Source organism: Delphinapterus leucas, chromosome 10 (genome assembly GCF_059928025.1).
Source record: "Delphinapterus leucas isolate spDelLeu-1000000601 "Yukka" chromosome 10, BTC_Dleu_Yukka2, whole genome shotgun sequence".
NCBI classification, from domain to species: domain Eukaryota; kingdom Metazoa; phylum Chordata; class Mammalia; order Artiodactyla; family Monodontidae; genus Delphinapterus; species Delphinapterus leucas.
The window spans coordinates 74,025,835-74,049,788 of NC_143138.1; the positions used below are offsets into that span (position 1 = coordinate 74,025,835).

General features: G+C 44.4%; 2 protein-coding genes across 11 annotated transcripts in view; one reads left to right on the plus strand and one right to left on the minus strand.

Annotated features, from left to right (window-relative positions):
- Nucleotides 1–13,259, plus strand: part of PXK (PX domain containing serine/threonine kinase like) — a 75,062-nt gene extending 61,803 nt beyond the window's left edge. For 2 of the 10 annotated variants that reach the window (XM_089918143.1, XM_022572723.3), the window contains 2 exons: nt 1,300–1,362; nt 11,961–13,259. In XM_089918143.1, coding sequence (XP_089774269.1) covers nt 1,300–1,362; nt 11,961–12,172 — 275 coding nt within the window. In that variant the 3' untranslated portion in view covers nt 12,173–13,259. Of the gene's footprint in view, nt 1–1,299; nt 1,363–7,780; nt 7,814–10,404; nt 10,442–11,960 lie in introns of all 10 variants that reach the window. The other 8 variants (XM_022572732.3, XM_022572733.3, XM_022572727.3 and 5 more) reach the window with 8 other exon arrangements.
- Nucleotides 13,260–13,755: 496 nt separating this feature from the next.
- Nucleotides 13,756–19,548, minus strand: PDHB (pyruvate dehydrogenase E1 subunit beta). The gene is made up of 10 exons (XM_022572734.2): nt 19,430–19,548; nt 19,269–19,322; nt 17,976–18,083; nt 17,823–17,885; nt 17,684–17,719; nt 17,244–17,529; nt 16,494–16,604; nt 16,056–16,147; nt 14,609–14,750; nt 13,756–14,301 (listed from the first exon to the last, which is right to left on the minus strand). The coding sequence occupies exons 1-10, from the start codon at nt 19,469–19,471 to the stop codon at nt 14,156–14,158; spliced, it is 1,080 nt and encodes a 359-aa protein (XP_022428442.1). The 5' UTR covers nt 19,472–19,548; the 3' UTR covers nt 13,756–14,155.
- Nucleotides 19,549–23,954: the final 4,406 nt, after the last annotated feature.

Here is a 23,954-nt window from a genome sequence, read left to right on the forward strand (position 1 = left end):
CTCAACCACTGCGCCACCAGGGAAGCCCCATCTACTTCTTTATAAAGCAGAGAAAGCCTGACTTGGTGTACTCCACCTTCCTGAGGCCCTGCCTGCCTGAAAGGCTCTTTGCCAGATGCAGCTGGATGGGACGCCAAGGACTCCCAGACACCACCTCAGGGAGTTTAGGAAAGCAAAGTAGCAGTTGATGGAAATGTATAGATCATCTCCAGACCCCACTGGAATCACAAATTCAAGCCTTCTCCCCCTTAAAATCTGTGTTAGCACTACAAGCAGTATGATATCAGGATGGGTTGAATTTCACCATCTTTTTCAGTGAAACGCCTCTCCCTTTTATAGGGAGGCGAGAGGATATTGCAGATGGTGGAAGGGTATTCAGCTGGAGGGAGGTGTGGCTTCATTAGGACATTTCTCCTCGTGTTCAGTGTCCATGCTGTGCCCCCCACGTCCTGTGGGTGTGCGGGAGGTGGTGGGAGGCTGCCCCAGGACAGCTAGTGGCTTCTCAGGGGCATGGCCTCAGCCCTCCAGGAGGTTTGGTAACCCCTTGATAGGACTGCCATGTGAGGGAGGGGGCTCATGTGGGAGCTTCCATCTGCTCATTGGGCTACTTCCATGTCAAGCCAGGAGGACGTATTCTTGGGATTTCTGAGCAATGGAGGAGATACTGGGAATTTGGCAATATCTGAAATATAAAAAGGTTACTAGGTCCAGAAAAAGCATGCAACGTATGGGAATATGCACATTATTTTGATGTAAATCACGGTATTTACTGAATTTCAGGTAAGAAAAGGCCTGGGAAATCCACACACTGAGTAGGCTGATCCTAATCAATTGAATATGCCTGCTGGTAAAATGGAACTTCTCCAGAGAGTATTCCTGGGTGGATGTGGTGGGGAACTCTCGCTTCTTTTGGAGAGGCCTCCCCAGATTGTCCTGCCCTTCTCTGTCACCTCTACTGCTGTGGCACTGTCATTTGTCTTTCATTACCCAAGGGCAGGGCTTGGGTCAGGAAGAGAAACTGCAGCCAGTTGCATAAGCCATTGGATTGCACAAAGTTGGTTGCAAACCAAGCAGGCTGTGGGGAGCAGTGGGAGGCAACGAGGCCTGGGGAAGGAAGCGGGTTGGACGCCTGTGGTCAGGGGTCCCGTCCCTGAATTCTCTGCCCAACCTCGCTTTTTCCCACAAGGCTCACACACTCAGCCAAGTGCAGATTCTCAGACAGTGGTGGGTGCCGGCTCCGGCCAAGCCCCAGATGTCTTCCTTTGGTCCCCATGAGGGTCTCTCTGTGTTTTCTCTTAGCAGGATCTGGGGCCAGCTCACCTCTCACATCCCCGTCATCGCCGACTCCACCCTCCACAGCAGGTTAGTGAGGAGGAAGAGAAAGCTGCCTTCCTCCCCTTCTGCACCAGCCAGGGAGAAGGGTGGGGCTTTCTCTTCTCACCTTGGCCCAAACACTTCAGGGGTCAGAGGGGACCAGCCTCCTCCAGAGAAACCAGTGGGAGTGCAGATTAGCAGTGTCACTTGGGAGAGACGAGGGTCCAGGTCTCTAAAGTCGGATTTCACGGGGAGCGGGATGGTCGGCTTCAGGGCTGCTCACTGCCCCCACCTCCAGCTTGCTCTCTCTACTGAAAAGCCTCACGCAGCCTCCTCAGATCACAGCCTGTCTGGGTACGCGCTCAGCTGAACAAAACAATCGCGCTGCTGCCCAGGGGCCTGGTCCTGCCAGGGCTCTCTCCTCAGGGAGACCAGCCACAGTGTCGGCTTTGTCACAGAGCACAGCTGGTGAAATGCCTGGGTATGGGAGTGAACTACCCACCGAGCTTCTGATTTCCTGATAACTATTTGTGCTTTATTCTGCTCTGCATTTCATCACCTGAATATTTTTCTGTGGCTAGCTAACCTTTGTTTTGCGTTTGTGACTTAAATCAGATAGATACTGGGAGTTTTGTTTGAAAAATGTAAAAAGAGTTTATTTCAGGGAATACTTATAAAAATTATCTCTAATTCTGTGGAGTGGCCTCATAATGCTATCTTTCTTCTTTCTTTTTTGAACTAATAGCTCTCTCCTAACCATTTTGCAAGCCTCATAAAAACGCACTGGGGCACCAGTATCTCCTTTCACTTCTTAACTGAACCAGATGTTCTGGATGTCAGAGAAGTCGGTTCTGCCACTCAGAGCTTGTCGGCTGGCTGTGCTTGGAAGAGCTGCTGCAGCTGTCTGGAGGGAGAGTCATGGGCTGGGGTTGATTTATGAATTGATGACACCATATTCGTTAAGGCTTAAAGTGGTGCCCAGGAGCTACCAAGAGCATTACCCGACAGCTCTCAAATGCTTCTAACTGACCTTCCAAAAAAACCCCCCCAAACAACAGTCAAATGTAAGGAGACTGGTTTGACGGCCTCGCGTCTGTCTGGTGGGTGTCTCTCTTTGCTGCCTGAGCCTGGTTACTGGTAGTTTGCTGTCGAGTGTTCTGGGCCCAGGGCCTATTTTAATAGCAAAGTACCTGGCTGATGGGGGATAATATTCTATTTCCTGTCTGACTTTGTCAGCAGATTTTACAAGAAAGCTTCCAAATATTGATCAATATAGAAAATAGACTTCTCTGTCTTTTGTAGAGGTGACCTGTATAGGCTGATCAGAAATTTCGGGGGAGCCACTGCCCAGATCATGCTGAGGCGTTTTCTAGAAGATAGGATATTAATTTCACACCACTTAGACATATTAAGGAAACTGGAGAGAATTAATAGTGAGAATCTACGAAGCCTCCTTTAACAAATGAGGTGTCTATCCGGTAGCTCAGAGCACTTTGCTGTGTGCATTGGACGTGGGAAGTTACCTGCCAGTGCTCATTTTTAAACGCCTTGGAGAATTCAGTCTATATGGATTATTTTTGATGAATCCTCTAATTGACCTGAGTTCTCAGTGGGAGGATTCTCATACAGTAGCAGGTTTGCATGAGATGAGGTAACTTTTAGAACAAGAAGAAAAAGAGGAATCTTTTGTAATTAGACTCAAAGTTGGAAAAAACTTCATCTGAGGCGAGATGGAGCAATTGGGTGGATAGTTCCCTATCCTGAAGGGGAGTTGTAAAGATTCAGAGGGAAACATATGTGAGGCCACAAGCACGATGCCTGGCAGTAATGGGAGGTTCCCAGCAATTATTGGCTCCCTCTTTTCCTTTATGTCCTTTAATGTTTTATTGATGAAATTATTGATTCAGCCCCAGAGACTGTACTCTGACCTCTGCTGGTTATTTATTGTAACACGTCTCATAAAAATAATAGCTAGTATTTGCCTATCAACCTAGCATTTCAGGCCCTAAGCGAGCCATCCATGGTGAGTTTATTTATTCATCTACTGGAGGTGCATTTATTGAGAGCTGCTGTGTGCCCAGCACTGTGCTAAGCACTGGGTCACAGAGATGAGCAGACAGACAAGGCCCCAGCCGAGGTGGCCTCACATTGCCAGCACCTTTCAGGAGCTCCAAAATGATAGATAGAATTCAAGCAAGTGCTTTCCTTGGGGTCCACCCGTGGTAATTTTTTTCTCCCAGTAGTTCCCCTTCTTAAATAGAGAATCTCCACCTGAAAAAACTAGTCCACCAACAAAGTGACATCTTGCGCTTCTGTTCTGTACAAGGCATCAGGGAGCTACAAACAGGTGATAGACTCATGCTACCGTACCCATGGGAGATGCTCAGTAAATCCTTATGGGTGGATTTGCTTGGACTTGGTCTGCCTTCAGGGTCTCTGCTGGGTGAGGGCAAGGCTGTCAGCCTACGGGTGGCAACTTCTGGCTCAGAAGCCCCTGCTTAGACTGGTCCTTTTCCTTCCAGGACAGGAGGCCAGGCTTCTCATTGGGCTCGTCTATGTTGCCGCCTCTCTGCACACTGCCTGTCTTATTGCTGGAAACACATTTACTCCAATTTATGTCTTTACTTCTAGGCCACATTTATGGTTTATCTGGGAACTAAGTCAAGCATAGTGTCTTCCAGCTTTATGATAAAATGCAATTTTCTCAAGAAATGAAGGAAAATTCTTCATTTTCAAGGGCTAGTTTAGAAAAGGAATTCCTGCTAAAGGTAGCATCTCAAACACAACTCGATCTGGGCGCCCTTGGAAACTACACCTTGGGCTGTGGAACCTAAACTTGAGGATCACCACTCGCTAGTTCTGGGACCTTGGAGGAGATACTTGACCTCCCTGGGCTTCAGGTTTTGAAACCAAGTGAGGCCCTGTGGGACTCCCGCGCACGGAGGCCCTTTTGTCCTGTTTCTTGTAGGCAAGACTCCAGGTTCCATGACCTTCCCTGAGTTCCAAAGGGCAGATTGGAAGAGTTGCTAATCACGGGAGGAGCAGCCAGGAAACCACCTGAGTTGAGATTAAGGAAGTGCAAGTCCGGCACACGCCCTGGTCTTGTCAGAGACTCCACCCTTGGACCTGTTGTTATCAAACCCTTCATCAGGTCCTCTGGGGTGGGGACACATAGTTTCTCCAGGCAGGAGCCTGCTGTGTCCCCGTTTGCCTGGCAAAGTAATAAAGCTGTCCTTTTCTACTTCACCCAAAACTCTGTCCCCGAGATTTGATTTGGCAGTGGTGTAGGGAGAGGCTGAGCTTTCGGCATCAGTTTCCCATTTGTAAAGGAGGATAATAACAGTGCCTGCCTAGTGGGTTTATTACGAGGATCCAGAGGGTTCCATGCCCATGGAGTTAGAACAGCGCCTGATACACAGTAAGCCCTCAGGACACTGTTAGTTACTGAGAGACCTTGAGTGAGTCACTTTCCGTGTCTGGGTTTGGGTTATGTCCTCTGTAGAAGGCAAAAAGCGTGGGAGTCAGAGGAGACTATCTCACAGTTCTAATCAAGCATCCTGTAAACCCACTGTGGACCCCGCCCTTTGGCAGTTTGTTCAGCAATAGATCAACTGAGGCAAGTTCAGTTTGACAGCATTGCCTTTCTTCCTGAAAGCATCAATTTTAAGCACATTCGTGGTAGCTGAGGGTGGTTTTCAGCTCAGTTGCTTTCAGGACGGGGCAGAAGTGACAGATGTTTCTAAGTGAAGGGGTGTTACTCTCATGAGCCCTTTCCAGCATTTGTGTAAGGACTGGGGCCTCTCCTGTTTCTTACTGTACTTCCCTGCTGTGGGCCTCTTCTTGAAATCCTTACCAAATTGATGGGAGAAATATTTCCTTAAGTCTGCTGGCAATTCCATCAGGTAGGGTGGGATTCTCTACAACTCTTTTTTTTTTTTCAGTGAGAACATTCCTAGCACTTTCTTTTTTTGCTAAGGTTTCTGTTTCCTACCTCTAGAAGATCGTTCTTTCAAGAACTTTAAAATACTTTATCTTGACTTATGTCACGGTCAGTGTCACCAACTAGTGTTTACACTCTGTATTCATGGAGCTGAGTGGTTTAGATGGTCCTAATTGACACACAGATATTTGCTCCTACCCTCCCTTTGGGAGGAGACAAACCTGTTGCCTTGCCATTGTGTGTGTTTAAACAGAAGATTTGCAGAAGAGTATTTGGGGAAAACTTAGTAAGCAGAAGACCCAGATTATTACTGTTGTTATTAATAATTGTGTTTAACATCTTTTGAGTGCTTATTCTGTGCTAGGCACTGTTCTAAGTGATTTATAGTTACTGTTTTATTTAATCCTCATGAATACCTCCCTATCCAATGAGCAGGGATTATACTTATAGCTCCATTTTACAGACAAATAAATTGAGGCACTAGTGGCGTTAAAGGACTTTGACCAAGGTCACACAAGTGGGGGATACTAGAGCCAAGATTTAAACTTGGTTCTGTCTTTGCTCATCTACTTGATTTCTCCTGAGCGCCCGCTTTCTCAGGTGCACTACAGGGCCTGTGCTGCTAAACGCTCTGCTTGGCTGGCGTGAAAAGAGCTCCAAAAGAACAGTTAGAAACCCCGGGCTTGGGTCGTAGCTCCACCACTTTCCAGATGGCCTTGGACAAGTAATTTCCATACTTTGAAGCTGTCTTTTAAGAGAATATCTGGTCTTTATGAGGTAGATAATGTACACAACAGGGCTTTATAAGCAGTAAAGTACTGTCAAGTATAAGCTATGAATGCCTTGCAAGAGAATTCTAGCCCTTCTTGCTTGAAGTTTATCATTTTCAGCAATACTTTTGAAGAGAGAGCTGGCAGTCTGTAGAAACCCGGTCTGTGAGCATGACTGGAGAGAGAGGGAAGTTTCATATCTGGAGACTGGAGGAGGGAAAACAGGGCCTTGTGGGCACAGAGTGAGTGAGAACTTGAATAACAGGAAGGAGGGTTAAGAATAAATAAGGCGCAAACTATGATGCATAAAATAAGCTACCAGGACATATTGTACAACACAGGGAATATAGCCAATATTTTATAATAACTATAAATGGATTATAACCTTTAAAAATTGTGAATCACTATATTGTACACCTGTAACTTATATAATATTATATAATATTGTATATAATATTGTATGTTAACTATACTTCAGTAAAAAAAAGAAAAAATTACAAAGAAAAGGAATAAGTAAGACACGAGAAGAGATGAATTCATTTAGAATGTTGGAGCTTCCGGAATTTATCTAGCCAGGTCAAAATCTGAAACCCATTCTAGGCTCAAAATCGATGGCTCTGGCCCTAAGAACTGCCTCGTTTTCTCAAAACTACACAAACACAAAGCAGTTTCTAGGATACACAGGTCTGCCCTGTAGTGCTTCTCCGAACAGTGTTGGTTCTGCTGTCCTGCCGGCTCACAGCCTTCCTCCCCGCTTCCAAGCCCAAGTGTGTGAGCTCCTCTCCAGGGTACTCAGCTGCTGGGGGTGGGGCAGGCAGTGTCCCCAGCATCCTCCCAGAGCCCCCCGAGATCGGCAGTGGTCAGCCTGCCCTGCCCCACGTGGGCCTCGCTGAAGGGATTCTCCTCTGGGCAGTGGGGCACATTGGTTTGGAACGCTGGGATTCACCGTCAGGGAAAGGGTTATCTTTCACAATTAACCTGGAATCCAGTCAGTTAAAAAGAAGATAGGAAGAAATGTTTGCCATTTTTTTTCGGGCTGCGCCTTGGGCCTTGTGAGATCCTAGTTCCCCAAACTGGCCCGGCAGTGAAAGTGCTGAGTCCTAACCACTGGACCGCCAGGGAATTCCCACCCTTTTTTTCTTGAATGGTTTTCTAGCCTTAGGTCAGCTAATGCTGCTCGCCGCCCTATTCAGCCTCTGGAGCCCGCTGCCTTCAGGGGAGAGGCCCCATGCTCCTGCCCAGGGGCCCCACCTTAGACGTCCCTGTGCTCTTGCTCTTCCCAAATTTAAAAAGACAGATCTCTATTTTAGACCACAGACTTGCTTGGGGAAGTGATGAGTTCTAATTTTTCTCCCCTCTTGATAAACTGTCCTTATTTAGTACACTAGGTACGCTCCCAGTACCCATTCCGCTTTTCAGGGGAGGTAAAACCGTGATGGGTCTTCTTAAGTGAGTGCTGTGCTTGTAAATAACTAAAAATATCTCAGGAGAACGAAAGAAAAAAAAAAGAATGAAGAGGAAAGTGACTCATTAGTTACTCTGTTAGTGTGTTTGCCATGTTCTAAAAGGGTCACAGTCATGTTTACAAACCAGTGCTTCTTGTGGTTAACTTAAGTATATCCTAGTTCGGCAGTAAGAATAATCAGCGTGTGATTCAGACTAATATTTTGCTGTCTCTTACTATTTGATTAAATGACACTAAAATCTGAATAATGACTTGTGTCCCCCCCTCCCTCTCTCTCTTTGCTGTTTTCAGTAGAGCATGCACCATTTTGAACGTGAATTTTCGGTAAAGTAAACTATACTGATTTTTCTAACTTTAAAGATGCTCTGTTTCTGTATGTGAAATGGGACCCAGTGTGTCTAGCTCACTGAAGTGATGAACAAATGGGAAAGCAGATTCGAGACGATTTCCTTATCTGAATATTTAAATGAAATACAGCATCTTTAAAAAGCACCCAAGTGACTTCATTTACATTCATTTCATTTTCATCATGACCTTCAAAATCTTCATTTTCACTCTGATTTTAGTTTTAAAATAGAGCTCTAAAACCTGTAAATCAACTGCATGGCATTTTGGTATCTTTTAATTTTGGAAACCAGCACCTCACAGTCCTGTTGCTGCAAATGTGTCGGTTCCTTGTTCCTCTGACAAAGGGGAAAAGGCGCTGGGCAGTTGCATTCTTGGTCACAGGGAAGCAACTTACAGCTTGTATAACTGACAATAGGGAAAAACAGTTCTTTTTTAAGCATCCTTAACAATACTTGAGTTGGGACATGAGTACAGCCTCCACGTCTTTCTGAGGTAAGAGGCCAAGGCGGTTCCAGAGAGCTGGGGCTTGCCTGCTTCCAGGGGTCCCCGCCCTCCACTCCCTCTCGAGGGTAGCTGGTAGGTGTGGTGTTGGTCTCGAGGCCATGAGTCCTCCCCTGATGTGTGTGGAGACCACAAAGGAGCCCAGGCCACAGACACGAGTAGACTGCCCACTGTCAGAGTTGGTCCAAGGCAAGGGGACGCTCAAACGTCCTTTTGACGGGGCTAGGGACGATGTTTCTGGCAAGACATTCCTACCCAGATCTAACCTGTGCTCTTGCTGCAACAGTCTGTGGCCTGTTCCAGGGCCTCCGCTGGATTTCCAGGCTCCCACCTGAGGTTCTGGGGAGGGTGGAGTAGTTGGCTCTTGGGGTTTTTGTCTAAGAGAAGGTAAGATTGGAGAGATCAGGGCTGACCTGGTGATACTGGAGGTAAGCTGTTTCAGAGCATCCGTCATCCTGGGGTGTTTCAGGCCAATGTTTTTCAAAGCTGGGTGAATTCATTTGGCAATCAGCCTGACACGGAATCTGGTTTTGTCTGCGGCCTGGGGATGAGGGTGATAGGAGGCCTCTGGGGGGGCGCCCCCTCATATTTGGGGAGTGGGGGGCCCAGGCATTAGGCAGTTGTTCCCAGGTTTGCTCCAGGCCAAAGAGCCAAGTCCGAATTTGGCCCCTTGTTAACATTCCCCCCTCCCACATCGTTACCAATGTGTTGTAGCTTAAGCTTCAGTGAACCTTTAAAGGAATTTTGTGGACCACGGAAGAGGCAAAAAGGAAAAACTTAAAAAAAAAAAAAAATCGATGGAGGCTGTAATTAGAGACTGTGAGTCCCTGCGTCTATGTTCTTGCCTCCTCCAGTGTTGACCTTCAGACCTGGACCTCCTCTCCCCTTCCAGAGCGTTCTGAGCTGCTCCTGGCCCTAATCATACATATCAGGATCTGCCCTAGTTGTTGCAGGCCCAATGAGGAAAGGTGGACCTCGTGGGACATCGTGCCCTTTACGACTGGTTGGGCCCTCTGTGAGGGGACCACAGGTGACCTGCTCTTTCCTCTTGGATGGACATAGTCTCCTTTCTCACAGCCCTCAGCATCGTATTATAGGCACAGCCTACCCTGTGGCACTTTGGACAGTGTATTTATTTATGCTGCCTACATATTCAAAGCGATTCATTCAGACAGTTTCAGCCTTTACTTGTAAGATGAAGATCCATTTACGGAATACCACGCCCCAATTTCCAAACTCTGTGGTAGTGAATTTGCACTTTTAATTTAGAGTGCCTAGTAATGAGGCCAAAGTCAAGGGATGATTCCTCACGAGGGCCAAGCAGTTCAGTTCTGTGCCAAGATAGCAGCCTGTACCCAAGTCCAGTTCCTGAGGCCCATCTCTAGCCTCCGAGAATCCTGGGCTAGAAGACTTGCAGTCTCTGGATGGCCAATTCCATGCCTTTAGTGGAACAAAGTGCTACTGCAGGCCTGTCTTCTTGTCTATAACCCTCACTGACTCTTCTGCCAGGGTCAAAGCACAAAGCTGGGAGGCAGACATGCTGGCACTCATTTGGGTACGTGTTGGGCCGTACATGTCAAGTCCAGATTCCGCTGCCCTTTTCTGGCCATTGGGTGAGAGTGCTGGGAAGGGGAGGGGGCAGCTGGGAGGGCACTGGCGCCCACTCAGTCCTCCGGGCTCTGCAGTTGAGTTCCAAGAGGCTTCAGAGGCCATCTCCCCTCCTCCTGGTATTTTACGGGTCACTTTCCAAGAACCCCCTTCAGAGGAATGCTTATGTCACACACTTACTCTCCCTGCTCTTTTCATCTCAACAGTCATTTCAGGTTTGAAGTCCTTTTTATCTCTGTAACCCTGTAACGTAAAGCCAGGAACATTTCCCCATAATCCACCTTGGCATAGAACATAATAGAACTTCATTCATTAGTTGTTATTGTACAGAACCAGTGAAAATTACACTTTGTTCATTTGTCTGTATTTAATGTTTATTTGTATTGCTATATTATTATTTGAGAATTCCAAGATTGCAGAGCATGAGTGTGTGCATCTGTGTGATTCTTTAATATCAGCTGCCTTAGGTTTGGGTAAAGATGTAAAGGAAGGTAAGTGGTTTTCTATGAAATACAATGCTTTAACCATTGCCTATCACAGTTGGTAAAAAGGTTGCACTTACTGAAGTATTTTATGGATGATCCTGACCACTCATCCGTATAAACTCAAGTAGCAGTTGGTATGTTTACCTAGTATCACCACAGCTCAGTAGCAGTTTGAGGGAGGTGGTAGGGGAGCCATCTAGCAGAATGTCTTCTGTGGTAGCACTGGGGTAGGGTAGAGGGTAAGACTAGAAAGAGATGTGGAGTCACGGGGAGCTGCAAGGGTCACAGGAAATGGGACAACTGTGACACAGGCAAGTTCTTTAAAGCAGGGCTTTTTTTTTTTTTTTTTTTTGTGGCCATGCCACATGGCACATGGGTTCTTAGTTGCGGCATGCAGGATCTTAGTTCCCCAGACCAGGGATCAAACCCACGCCCCCCTGCACTGGAAGCACGGAGTCTTAACCACTGGACAGCCAGGGAAGTCCCAGCAGGGTTTTTTCTGTACCTAGTGTTTATTTTGTCCCAAGAGGACAATTCATTCATTGATTCAAAACTATAAAATTCGAGCGCCCAATGTTTGTGTTTCTGAAAGCTAAGGGAGGTTTCAGATACCTGTCCAGTTACCTTCTCCTTGCCCAGCAGGGTACAGCTCGGCATTCCAGTCTCCCCTGACACTTCAGCAAAGATGTAGGGTTAGGGCATTTCCATCCTGTCCCTGGTTTGGGCCACAGTGGAAACATGGGTGCTTGAGGAAGATTCCTCCCTGAGAATACCATTGCTGGAGAGAGAAAGCCCTCTGCGCCTTGCTGTGCATTGCTAACATTAGCATTTTATGTTTTTTTCATGCAACCTAATAGGAAATGATTATTCAAGACGGATGCCCCTGGGGAGCCCATAACCCAGCAGACAATGGTTACTTGCCGAGAATCCTAAGTGATTTGTCATTTTATGTTAAATCACGTCCTTCAAATATTGTGTGTCTTGGAGCAGCTAAAGAACCGTTCATCCCTTACTAGTAATTGATATTCCGTTCTTCAAATATTGTGTGTGTTGCAGCAGCTAAAGAACCGTTCATCCCTTACTAGTAATTGATATTCCAGGAGCCCAGCTCTATGCATACAGATGCCTATCTTTAATTGCTAGCTCAGGAATAGGTGGAGCTGCCTGGAACCTGGAAAAAGTAGTTAATGGAACTTTTCTTTTGGGACCATGATTAAAGTTTGGAAGTGGAAGTAGAGCCTCATCTATGCTGAGAATGTCGCTATGTATAGTTTCATGTAATCTGTGATATTGTTCAGTCTTTTCTCACATGACTATTACTTGGGAGAAATGGCAACTTTTAATTAATTCCCCTTTAATGCTTCTACGTTTCTTGTTCAAGTATTTAAAAAAAATCACACAGTACAAGGTGTGTTGGCCCGTTTGAGGGAAAACATTTGCAGTCTCACCGAAGCCCTTTCTGCCCAGGACTGAGCAGTAGCACGGATACAGGGTGTGTGGAGATACTGACTGTGCCCTTTCCTCCACAGGGATGTCCGCGTTACCCCCACCTCCTCCACCTGCGCCTCCGCCACCAGCAGCTCCCTTGCCTCCTGCGAGCACAGAGGCGCCCACACAGCTTCCGCCCCAGGCTGTGAATGGCGTGAGCCGAGGGGCCTTACTCAGCTCCATCCAGAATTTCCAAAAAGGAACTTTGAGGAAAGCCGAAACCTGTGATCATAGTGCTCCTAAGATCGGCTAAAGCTTTGTGTTTACACTTGGAGGGAAAATTTGTTTTGTTTTTCCTTCCACCTCCAACCCCTAAAGTACCCTCTATCTGGATGAATAATTGCTGAGCCAGTACAGTCACATACGACTTCGCAGATGCTCATGTAAGAGGCTTTTCAAGAGGGAAATAGTCTTCAAGTAGAATAAAGTCAGGCTGGCATTGCTGCCTTAAGAAGTAGTTTGCTCCTTTGTTACTCTTGTAAAGGAGTCTTGCTCTTCCTCTAATGGTCATCTTTTGGTGGCAGCAGCATATTGGAATCAATTATTTCCACCAACAGAAGGAAGTGGACAAAAAACAATGACAATATACAGTCACAGCGGTGGATGGCCTTCGTGTCACAATCCCTCCTATACCATCAGACAGCTCCTAGAAATGTTCCTCTCAGAGTTCATTTCTCTATTCTAAAGCATCTTCTGGTTATTTCTTAGATAACTCCCATTTTTGCTACCTTAATTTCATCCTAGACATTAACACTGTAGCCCAAAGCATAGTTATGTCGCTGAGAGTCAGAGAAGCAACTGAGTTCTTCATTTTCCCTTCAAGTAGAACGGGGAAAGTTCGTAACAGTCTGTTAAGTCCAAACAGGAACTCCATTGTGGTTATAGAACTCAGGGCTGCTAAAGGAACTACTCTAGACTCTTAGTTCCTTTTAGTATGTATCGAACGGACAAAAAAATGTTGACATCAGAAAAAGCTCTTGCCAATTAGAGGATCTTCTTAATCCTCAGCAATTAAGTCAAGTTTGGCGTTTGTGGGGGTGGGTTATTATTACAACACAAGTACATCTGGCAAAATCAGTTCTGATTTTCCAAAGATTTATCCAAATATATCATCTTTTTAATGTTGCTCATTTATTAGAAAGATCCTTTATCCTATGATTTGCTTAAACCCTTAAATAAATTGCACTTTAAAGGATTATACATAATCCATCTAAAAATTCAAGTTACACACATCAGTGTTGGTTACTATGCAGAGAGAATGTCATTGTGTATAGTTTCATGTAATCTGTGATAAATGTTCAGCTGTATTTTTTATTAAAATAAACCATGTCTAGAAAATGTGTTATTTGTAGCTTGGCTAGATATTTTAAATGGGAACTTTCTGTAGTAACTTTGGTAAATATAAAGAAAAGATTCACACAGTATTTCTAAAGTTTCCTCCCTACCTATTCTATCTCTTATTTTCTTTTGTGTCGTATTTTCCCTCTTAATAAGAGCTAACAATCCTGTCTTCCTGTTTTAATTAGGTACCACTTGTATGCTTCTATAACTAATTTAAATCTATCTTTTCCATCTCAACTTCTGAAGAGGGCAGTGTATGGCAGAGTGTGTGTTTGTTGGCAGTGGGAAAAATACCTAACACAGATTTTGGTTTAACTTTAAAGAGAACCTACTAGAATTAGGCATTTGAAGAGTCGGGGGGCAAGTTCCTGTTTTAAGTAAGTAATGCAGTCTAGGAAATTAATGATTACTGATTAGTTCCTGATGGCAGTAATTTCTTAACAGAATTTTAAGACTTCTATCCCACATTTATTATCTCAAGAATACAAAAATACATTTAGTCATAGTTAGGAATTCCTTTATTCCTTATCAAAACAGTCTAACAGTAAATGTAGATTATATGCTTTTATTTATACATATAAGTTATGTTTTTTTGGAGGTATCTTTCATCAGGACTCTTGCCACATTTATACCTTGTCCTTCTAATGAGAGGGTAAAATTTTACATTAATCTTATTCAAAGAACATGGCTATTGTAACAGATAAAAAAAGCGTGGACCCTAGGCAGGAGAGTGGAGAGTTTCTCCACAGACATATTTAAACTTCTTCCCAGTACAAAAACGTGTGTTGTTGCTTTAGACATAGCTTTACAAATCAAAAGGTCTTATAGGACAATCCAGATGAAATGTCATTAAGTATTTTAAGGAAATCCCAATGACTTGAAATTCAAGTCCAAGCTACATATTTAGTGTTTTCTTTATTGCAAATATGATGTCTTTAACCTGAGGTACAGAGTTGTCTTCTAGAACCTTTGCATAAGGCATAGGGACATCGGCACCGGTGACACGAACTACAGGAGCATCCAGAAAATTGAACGCGGGGCCTAAGAGGGAAGGAGGCGCAAATTAGAGAGGCATGAAAAACCAGCTGAGCACCACCACCTCAGCATAGCAGGTATGGCTGCCCAGAGAAGGAAAATCTGAAGAAGGAAATATGAAATCTGAAAGGAATGCTAATTACAGAGAATTGTTTCTGGCCTTGCTTTCTTAAACATTTACCCAAAGGAAAAATACCAAGCTGACAAGTTGAAAATTCAAGTCATCTGACCACCCCTAGCTTTTGATTGTTTTGTCCTGTAACACAGTGTTTATTACAGTTTAACTATTCTGGAATCAGTTTCTCTGAAATACCTTCCATGATCCTGGCACAGATTTCAGCTCCTACTCCAAACTGTGGCCAGCCTCCTTCCACAGTTACAAGGTGATTGGTCTTCATGACACTGGCTTCTATTGTTTCAATGTCCATTGGTCTGATGGTTCGCATATTTATCACCTAAACAGATAATAAATAGCTTTACAGAGCCACTTCCTCACAAATATAGTCTTATCCCCAAAATGCCACTTCCTTTCTTGTTTCCTTTTAATCTTTGGGTCTAGGGAAACACAATCTGCCCATTCATGAACAAACTGTCAAAAGGGAAACTGTAATTAAAACAAAAATCTTTCTCTCTACTACAAGCAGCTTTGTTCACTTACAGAATTCAATTATCCTCCCTTGGCCTTAACTTCCTCCTTATCGAAATAATAACTAACATGTGACCGCTTACCCTGTACCAGGCACTACACTAAGTATAATTCTACAACCACCCTGACGGGACAGTAAATGTATTATCCTCATTTTACAGCTGATGGCAGAGATTTCGAGTACGTAACATGCCCAAGTGTCAACTAGGAAGTGGTACCTCCTGGTTATGAAAGTGTTAGACTCGATGACTTCTAAGTTTTCTCTTCTCCCAAACTCCAGCTCCAAGGTTGGGTCTTAACTTGACAAAACACATACTAAAAAGATCCAGACCCTAGGTGGGAGAAGGCTAGGTATTTGAAAAGCAAGTAGGCTCCCAGCTTTAAGCAGAGGCAGAACTAAGTGACAAAGCAAGATTTTATACCTAATTAACCTGTTACAGAACTCAAACGCCTCTTTCTGGGTCTTAAACTTCAAGGGACCTTTCTGATTCTTTTTTTTTTTAATAAATTTTATTTATTTATTTATTTATTTTATTATTTTTGTGTGTGTGTATGGTACGCGGGCCTCTCACTGTTGTGGCCTCTCCCGTTGCAGAGCACAGGCTCGGGACGCGCAGGCACAGCGGCCATGGCTCATGGGCCCAGCCGCTCCGCGGCATGTGGGATCTTCCCGGACCGGGGCACGAACCTGTGTCCCCTGCATCGGCAGGCGGACTCTCAACCACTGCGCCACCAGGGAAGCCCTATTTATTTATTTTTGGCTGTGTTGGGTCTTTATTGCTCCGTGTGGGCTTTCTCTAGTTGCAACAAGCGGGGGCTACACTTCGTTGTGGTACACAGGCTTCTCACTGCGGTGGCTTCTCTTGTTGTGGAGCACGGGCTCTAGGTGCACGGGCTTCAGTAGTTGTGGCACATGGGCTCAGTAGCTGTGGCTCGCGGGCTCCAGAGCACAGGCTCAGCAGTTGTGGCGCACGGGCTTAGTTCTCCGCGGCATGTGGGATCTTCCCGAACCAGGGCTCGAACCTGCGTCCCCTGCGTTGGCAGGTGGATTCTTAACCACTGCACCACCAGGGAAGTCCCCTGATTCTTTAAGAACAAGTGAATGTCCACTCACCTCACATTCAATTCCCTCTTTAGATAGCACCGTTGCAGCTTCTAAGCAGTGGCTCACAGGTCTTGAATGGGAAACTATGGTTACATGTGTCCCTGAAACAAAGTGGTCACAGATAAGAGGTCAGGTTGAAACCAAAGACACTGTCCTGCTCTGCAGCCAGCTATGGTTCTTCTTCATTTTAGAATCTTAAACTCAACTACACTCCAGCGAGATGAGGAATGTGGCAGCCTTTCTAGAAACGAAATACAAATCTACTGGACCAAGATTTAGAAAAGAACAAATATATGCACAATCAGGGCATGACACATTTTAAACTTGAACTCATCCTATAATTTCCTAGTCAAAGTAAAGGGCAGTGACTTCTAGACTGAATTTGACCAACATAAATAGAGGGCACGGATTACAAATAATGTTTACATGTATACTAATTTCTCTTACCTTGCCTTTCTATTTTAGCTTTTCCAATAGGAATCAGAAAATCTTTTGACTGAGCCTCTGGGGGAAGTTCAAAAGGAACTCCATACATCAATTCATTCTCCAGCACCACCACTGCAAAATATAAATATTTAAACCAAAGTAACTACATGACTAAAAATGTATATGCGGGCTTCCCTGGTGGCGCAGTGGTTGAGAGTCCGCCTGCCGATGCAGGGGACACGGGTTCGTGCCCTGGTCCAGGAAGATCCCACATGCCGCGGAGCGGCTGGGCCCGTGAGCCATGGCCGCTGAGCCTGCGCATCTGGAGCCTGTGCTCCGCCACGGGAGAGGCCACAACAGTGAGAGGCCTGTGAACCCCCCCCCCCAAAAAAAGTATATGCAACACTATCATTCATATTGTGAAAAGTTTCACTGTGCTGATTAGGAAGCCTCATACCTATCGTGTCCAGTAGCCTTGAGGATGGTTTAAGTACAGACATCTGTAGTCTGGGCAATCCTGATTTTATCTATGGGGTTAAACCGGTGTTGTAGGTATGCAGCAAATTTCTCCGGTATCTAATTGGCCCCGTTATAGTCAGAAATAAGAAGAACACCACATTTTTTCCTATCTTTACTATATCTGTAAATCACTAACATTTTATATGATACATCTAAGCCTAACTAGAAGTCTTCAATGGTTCCTTCCATGCAGATATTTCATTTTTGTTCTTTAATGTTCAAAAGAGACCCACAACACGTCATGCTACTGACCTGGATTGTTATCCCGAATGGCTGATTTAATAAGTCCTTTTGCATCCTCTGAACTCCAGGGGCTGACCACCTTTAAGCCTGGGCAGTGCCCATACCAGGCAGCAAAGCACTGTGAGTGCTGGGCAGCTACGCCTGCTGAGGCGCCATTGGGCCCCCTGAAGACTATGGGCACAGGCTGAAAGCCCCCTGACATGTAGTAGGTCTTGGCAGCTGAGTTTATAACCTGGTCGATGGCTTGCATAGAGAAGTTGAAGGTCATAAATTCACAAATGGGCCGCAACCCAGCCTGTCAAATCAAAAACACAGATGTTAAAAAGACGAGAAAGAGCAATTTAGAGTAGCACACCACCACTTCGCTCCCCCAACATTCAAGCAATGTTTTTAAACGGTCATGTTGAAAGTAATCTCTTTGGATAAGATTCATAAAGAGGACTACATACCATAGCTGCACCTACAGCAATTCCAGCAAAACCCATCTAGAACGTAAAACGCAAACATAAGTAAAAATCCACAAAAATTAGAACAGTACACTTTAATAGACATGCCCCTCAAAGGTCTGCTTCCGGATGGAAGGCTTACCTCAGATATGGGAGTGTCTATGATCCTCTTATCTCCATATTTCTTCCACAGGCCTCGACTAACCTACAATTAAGCAATGACCCCATTACCTTTAATTGTACTGGGGGCAAATGGCCACCTCAGTTCTGTATAGCTTTCATGTATCTTGGTTACCTTATATGCCCCATCATATTGGGCAACTTCTTCCCCAAGTAGAAATACCTTCTCATCTCTTTCCAGCTCCTCATCCATACCTTGATTTATAGCCTCACGAACTGTCACCTGTCACAGGTACGGGAAAGCAGTCAATAAGCTACAGCATTACTTAGGAGACTATTGAGATTCTCTCTCTTGACCTAGGCTGCCCACAGCACACAATGTAAAAACTATCACTAGAACAGGCTTCTCTTCAAAAGTTCAAAAAGTAACATTTCTATCACTCATAGCCAGTCTTTGATTGGATGTGTAAATGAGAAGTATCCTGAACACTTTATTGATGTGCACCTAAGCTTAAGAAATCTGCTTGCTGGCCGTACCAGCTCATAGGTGGCTTCCTAAGTAGAAAAGTGTACTAGGTAATTTTATTTCCACATCTGGTATACTGTGGGGCAGCGAACAGTCAAGGAAGCCTAAATAATACTACATATTGAGCGCTCACTAGGTGCCAGGCACTGCCAAACACTTTGCCTTCAGGATGTAGGAGTTATTTTACTACACAGGTTGGTAGAGTCCTCCAGTAACAAAAAGGGGAAGAGTGGGCAATTCCTCAAAACGTTGAACACAGAATTACCATATAATCCAACAATCCCACTTCTAGATATAGACCCAAAAGAACTGAAAAGCAGGGACCCAGATAATCGCACACTGATGTTCACAGCAGCATTATTCACAAATCCAACAGGTGGAAGCAACCCAAATGTCCACCAAAGATGAATGGATCAGCAAAATGTGGTATATGCCTACAACGGAATATCATTCAGCCTTAAAAAGGAATGAAATTCTGACACATGCTACAACATGGATGAACCTTGAAAACATGCTAAGTGAAATAAGCCAGACATAAAAGGACAAATGCTGTATGATTCCATTTATGGGAGGTCCCTAGAGTAGATAAATTAATAGGCACAGAACGTACAATACAGGTTACCAGGGGCTAATGGGATGGAAAGTTATTGTTCAATGGGTACAGTTTCTGTTTGGGATGATGATAAAGTTCTGGTGGTGAATGGACAACGTGGTGAATGTACTTAGTCCCACTGCATATACAGTTTAAAAGGGTAAATTTTCTTATGTATATTTTACCACAGTAAAAAATTTTAAGGGGGAGGATGAGGGAAGAAGCGTCAAGTCTAGTTCCCTCAGATCGGACATCTGATTCCCCTGAGCCTCGCGTGGGTGACATGCGGCCCCAGCCTCCGCGCCGGGACGAGGGGCCTCGCCGGCCCGGCTAGCTTCCAGGCCAGTTACCTGCAGAGCAGCCGGCGCGGTCCGGTGGAAGCGCCTCCTCAGCAGCCCGGAGACCTGGCGGGGAGAGAGAGAGAGAGAGATAGAGAGAGAGAGGACGCTCAGAGGGGACGCAGACTGGGCAGGGATCGCGCAGGGTCACGGGCCCGAGAGCCGCTGCCGACCTGCTCAAGGGGTCTCCGCGTCAAGCCAGCCACCACCGCCATCTTGACCGTGTCCTCTAGCCGCCGCCGACTGACAACACAGCAGGGACGCGGACTAGTCAGGCCCCATTTCCCCTGCCGGCGCGGGCCAATGGCAGGGCACGGCGTCTGCGTGTCCCGCCCCCCAGGGCGTCGGGGGCCGAGGGGTGGGGCCGAGGAGGCGTGTCGGATGTCTAGCCACTCAGCCTGAGGCAGCCTGGGATCAAAGTTATTGAGAGCTGCCGGCTCCTGGCGCGCCGGTTGCACGCCGGGCGCACGTCCCTGCGTGTTGATACGTGGATCGCACGGACCAAAAATCAGACTCTAAGAATCATAACTCGAGGCCGAGGGACCTTCAGAATTAGGCCACGCTTCTGCAGGCGCTGAAATTCTTTGGTACGGAGTAGCCCTTATACACCGTTTGGTGACTGGGGATTTACAGTCTTACAGGCGAGCCTAGTTTCTCTTGGAAGCACTGCCTGTTCGCTCTTTTTTTTTTAAACATCTTTATTGGAGTATAATTGCTTTACAATGGTGTGTTAGTTTCTGCTGTATAACAAAGTGAAGCAGCTATACGTATACGTAATCCCCATAGCCCCTCCCTCTTGCGTCTCCCTCCCACCCTCCCTATCCCACCCCTATAGGTGGACACAAGACACCGAGCTGATCTCCCTGTGCTCTGCAGCTGCTTCCCACTAGCTATCTAGTTTACATTTGGTAGTGTATATATGTCCATGCCACTCTCTCATTTCGTCCCAGTTTACCCTTCCCCCTCCCCGTCTCCTCAAGTCCATTCTCTACGTCAGCGTCTTTATTCCTGTCCTGCCCCTAGGTTCATCAAAACCATTTTTTTTTTAGATTCCATATATATGTGTTACCATATGGTATTTGTTTTTCTCTTTCTGAATTACTTCACTCTGAATGACAGACTCAGGGTCCATCCATCTCACTACAAATAACTCAATTTCGTTTCTTTTTATGGCTGAGTAATATTCCATTGTATATATGTGCCACATCTTCTTTATCCATTCATCTGTTTATGGACACTTAGGTTGCTAACATGTCCTGGCTACTGTAAATAGTGCTGCAGTGAACATTGTGGTACGTGACTCTTTTTGAATTATGGTTTTCTCAGGATATATGCCCAGTAGTGGGATTGCTGGGTCGTATGGTATAAGGAACCTCCATACTGTTCTCCATAGTGGCCGTATCAATTTACATTCCCACCAACAGTTCAAGAGGGTTCCGTTTTCTCCACACCCTCTCCAGCATTTATTGTTTGTAGATTTCTTCTTCTTTTTTTTTTTTTTTTTTTTTTGCGATACGCGGACCTCTCACTGTTGTGGCCTCTCCCGTTGCGGAGCACAGGCTCTGGACGCGCAGGCTCAGCGGCCATGGCTCGCGGGCCTAGCCACTCCGTGGCATGTGGGATCTTCCCGGACTGGGGCACGAACCTGTGTCCCCTGCATCGGCAGGCAGACTCTCAACCACTGCGCCACCAGGGAAGCCCTGTTTGTAGATTTTTTGATGATGGCCATTCTGACTGGTGTGAGGTGATACCTCATTGTAGTTTTGATTTGCATTTCTCTAATGATTAGTGATGTTGAGCATCCTTTCATGTGTTTGTTGGTAATCTGTGTATCTTCTTTGGAGAAATGTCTGTTTAGGTCTTCTGCCCATTTTTGGATTGGGTTGTTTGTGTTTTTGATATTGAGCTGCATGAGCTGCTTGTATATTTTGGAGATTAATCCTTTGTGAGTTGCATTGTTTGCAAATATTTTCTCGCATTCTGAGGGTTGTCTTTTCATCTTGTTTATGGTTCCTTTTGCTGTTAAAAAGCTTTTAAGTTTCATTAGGTACCATTTATTTATTTCTGTTTTTATTTCCATTTCTTTAGGAGGTGGGTCAAAAAGGATCTTGCTGTGATTTATGTCATAGAGTGTTCTGTCTATGTTTTCCTCTAAGAGTTTGATAGTGTCTGGCCTTACATTTAGGTCTTTAATCCATTTTGAGTTTATTTTTGTGTAAGGTGTTAGGGAGTGTTCTAATTTCATTCTTTTACATGTAGCTGTCCAGTTTTCCCAGCACCACTTATTGAAGAGGCTATCTTTTCTCCATTGCATGTTCTTGCCTCCTTTAGCAAAGATAAGGTGACCACATGTGCATGGGTTTATCTCTTGAGTTTTCTATCCTGTTCCATTGATCTATGTTTCTGTTTTTGTGCCAGTACCATACTGTCTTGATTAATGTAGCTTTGTAGTGTAGTCTGGAGTCAAGGGAGCCTGATTTCTCCAGCTCCGTTTTTCTTTCTCAAGATTGCTTTGGCTACTTGGGGTCTTTTGTGTATCCATACAAATTGTGAAATTTTTTGTCTAGTTCTATGAAAAATGCCATTGGTAGTTTGATAGGGATTGCACTGAACCTGTAGATTGCTTTGGGTAGCATAGTCATTTTCACAATGTTGTTTCTTCCAATCCAAGAACATAGTATATCTCTCCATCTGTGTGTATCATCTTTAATTTCTTTCATCAGTGTCTTTTGGTTTTCTGCATACAGGTCTTTTGTCTCCTTAGGTAGGTTTATTCCTAGGTATCTAGGTATTTATTCTTTTTGTTGCAAGGTAAAGGGGAGTGTTTCCTTAACTTCTCTTTCAGATTTTTCATCATTAGTGTATAGGAATGCAAGAGATTTCTGTGCCTTAATTTTGTATCCTGCTACTTTACCATATTCATTGATTAGCTCTAGTAGTTTTCTGGTAGCATCTTTAGGATTCTCTATGTATAGTATCATGTCATCTGCAAACAGTGACAGCTTTACTTCTTCTTTTCCAATTTGCATTCCTTTTATTTCTTTTTCTTCTCTGATTGCTGGGGCTAATACTTCCAAAACTATGTTGAATAATAGTGGTGAGATTGGGCAACCTTGTCTTGTTCCTGATCTTAGTGGAAATGGTTTCAGTTCTTCGCTATTGAGAATGATGTTGGCTGTGGGTTTGTCATATATGGCCTTTATTATGTTGAGATAAGTTCCCTCTATGCCTACTTTCTGGAGGGTTTTTAACATAAGTGGGTGTTGCATTTTGTCGAAAGCTTTTTCTGCATCTATTGAGATTATCATATAGTTTTTATTCTTCAATTAGTTAATATGGTGTATCACATTGATTGATTTGCATATATTGAAGAATCCTTGCATTCCTGAGGTAAACCCTACTTGATCATGGTATATGATCCTTTTATGTGCTGTTGGATTCTGTTTGCTAGCATTTTGTTGAGGATTTTTGCATCTATGTTCATCAGTGGTGTTGACCTATAGTTTTCTTTTTTTGTGACATCTTTATTTGGTTTTGGTATCAGGGTGATGGTGGTCTCATAGAATGAGTTTGGGAGTGTTCCTCCATCTGCTATATTTGGAAGAGTTTGAGAAGGATAGGTGTTAGCTCTTCTCTAAATGTTTGGTAGAATTCACCTGTGAAGCCATCTGGTCCTGGACTTTTGTTTGTTGGAAGATTTTTAATCACAGTTTCAATTTCAGTGCTTGTGATTGGTCTGTTTATATTTTCTATTTCTTCCTGGTTCAGTCTCAGAAGGTTGTGCTTTTCTAAGAATTTGTCCATTTCTTCCAGGTTGTCCTGGCATAGAGTTGCTTGTAGTAATCTCTCACGATCCTTTGTATTTCTGAAGTGTCAGTTGTTACTTCTCCTTTTTCATTTCTAATTCTATTGATTTGAGTCTTCTCCCTTTTTCTCTTGATGAGTCTGGCTAATGGGTTATCAATTTTGTTTATCTTCTCAAAGAACCAGCCTTTAGTTTTATTGATCTTTGCTATTGTTTCCTTCATTTCTTTTTCATTTATTTCTGATCTGATCTTTATGATTTCTTTCCTTCTGCTAACTTTGTTTTTTATTTTGTTTTTGTTCTTCTTTCTCTAATTGCTTTAAGTGTAAGGTTAGGTTGTTTATTTGAGATTTTTCCAGTTTCTTGAGGTAGGATTGTATTGCTATAAACTTCCCTCTTAGAACTGCTTTTGCTGCATCCCATAGGTTTTGGGTTGTCATGTTTTCATTGTCATTTGTTTCTAGGTATTTTTTTTAAAACATCTTTATTGGAGTATAATTGCTTTACAATGGTGTGTTAGTTTCTGCTTTACAACAAAATGAATCAGTTATATATATACATATGTTCCCATATCTCTTCCCTCTTGCATCTCCCTCCCTCCCACTCTCCCTATCCTACCCCTCCAGGCGATCACAAAGCACCGAGCTGATCTCCCTGTGCTATGCGGCTGCTTCCCACTAGTTATCTGCCTTACGTTTGGTAGTGTATATATGTCCATGCCTCTCTCTCGCTTTGTCACAGCTCACCCTTCCCCCTCCCCATATCCTCAAGTCCATTCTCTAGTAAGTCTGTGTCTTTATTCCTGTCTTACCCCTAGGTTCTTCATGACATTTTTTTTCTTAAATTCCATATATATGTGTTAGCATACGGTATTTGTCTCTCTCTTTCTGACT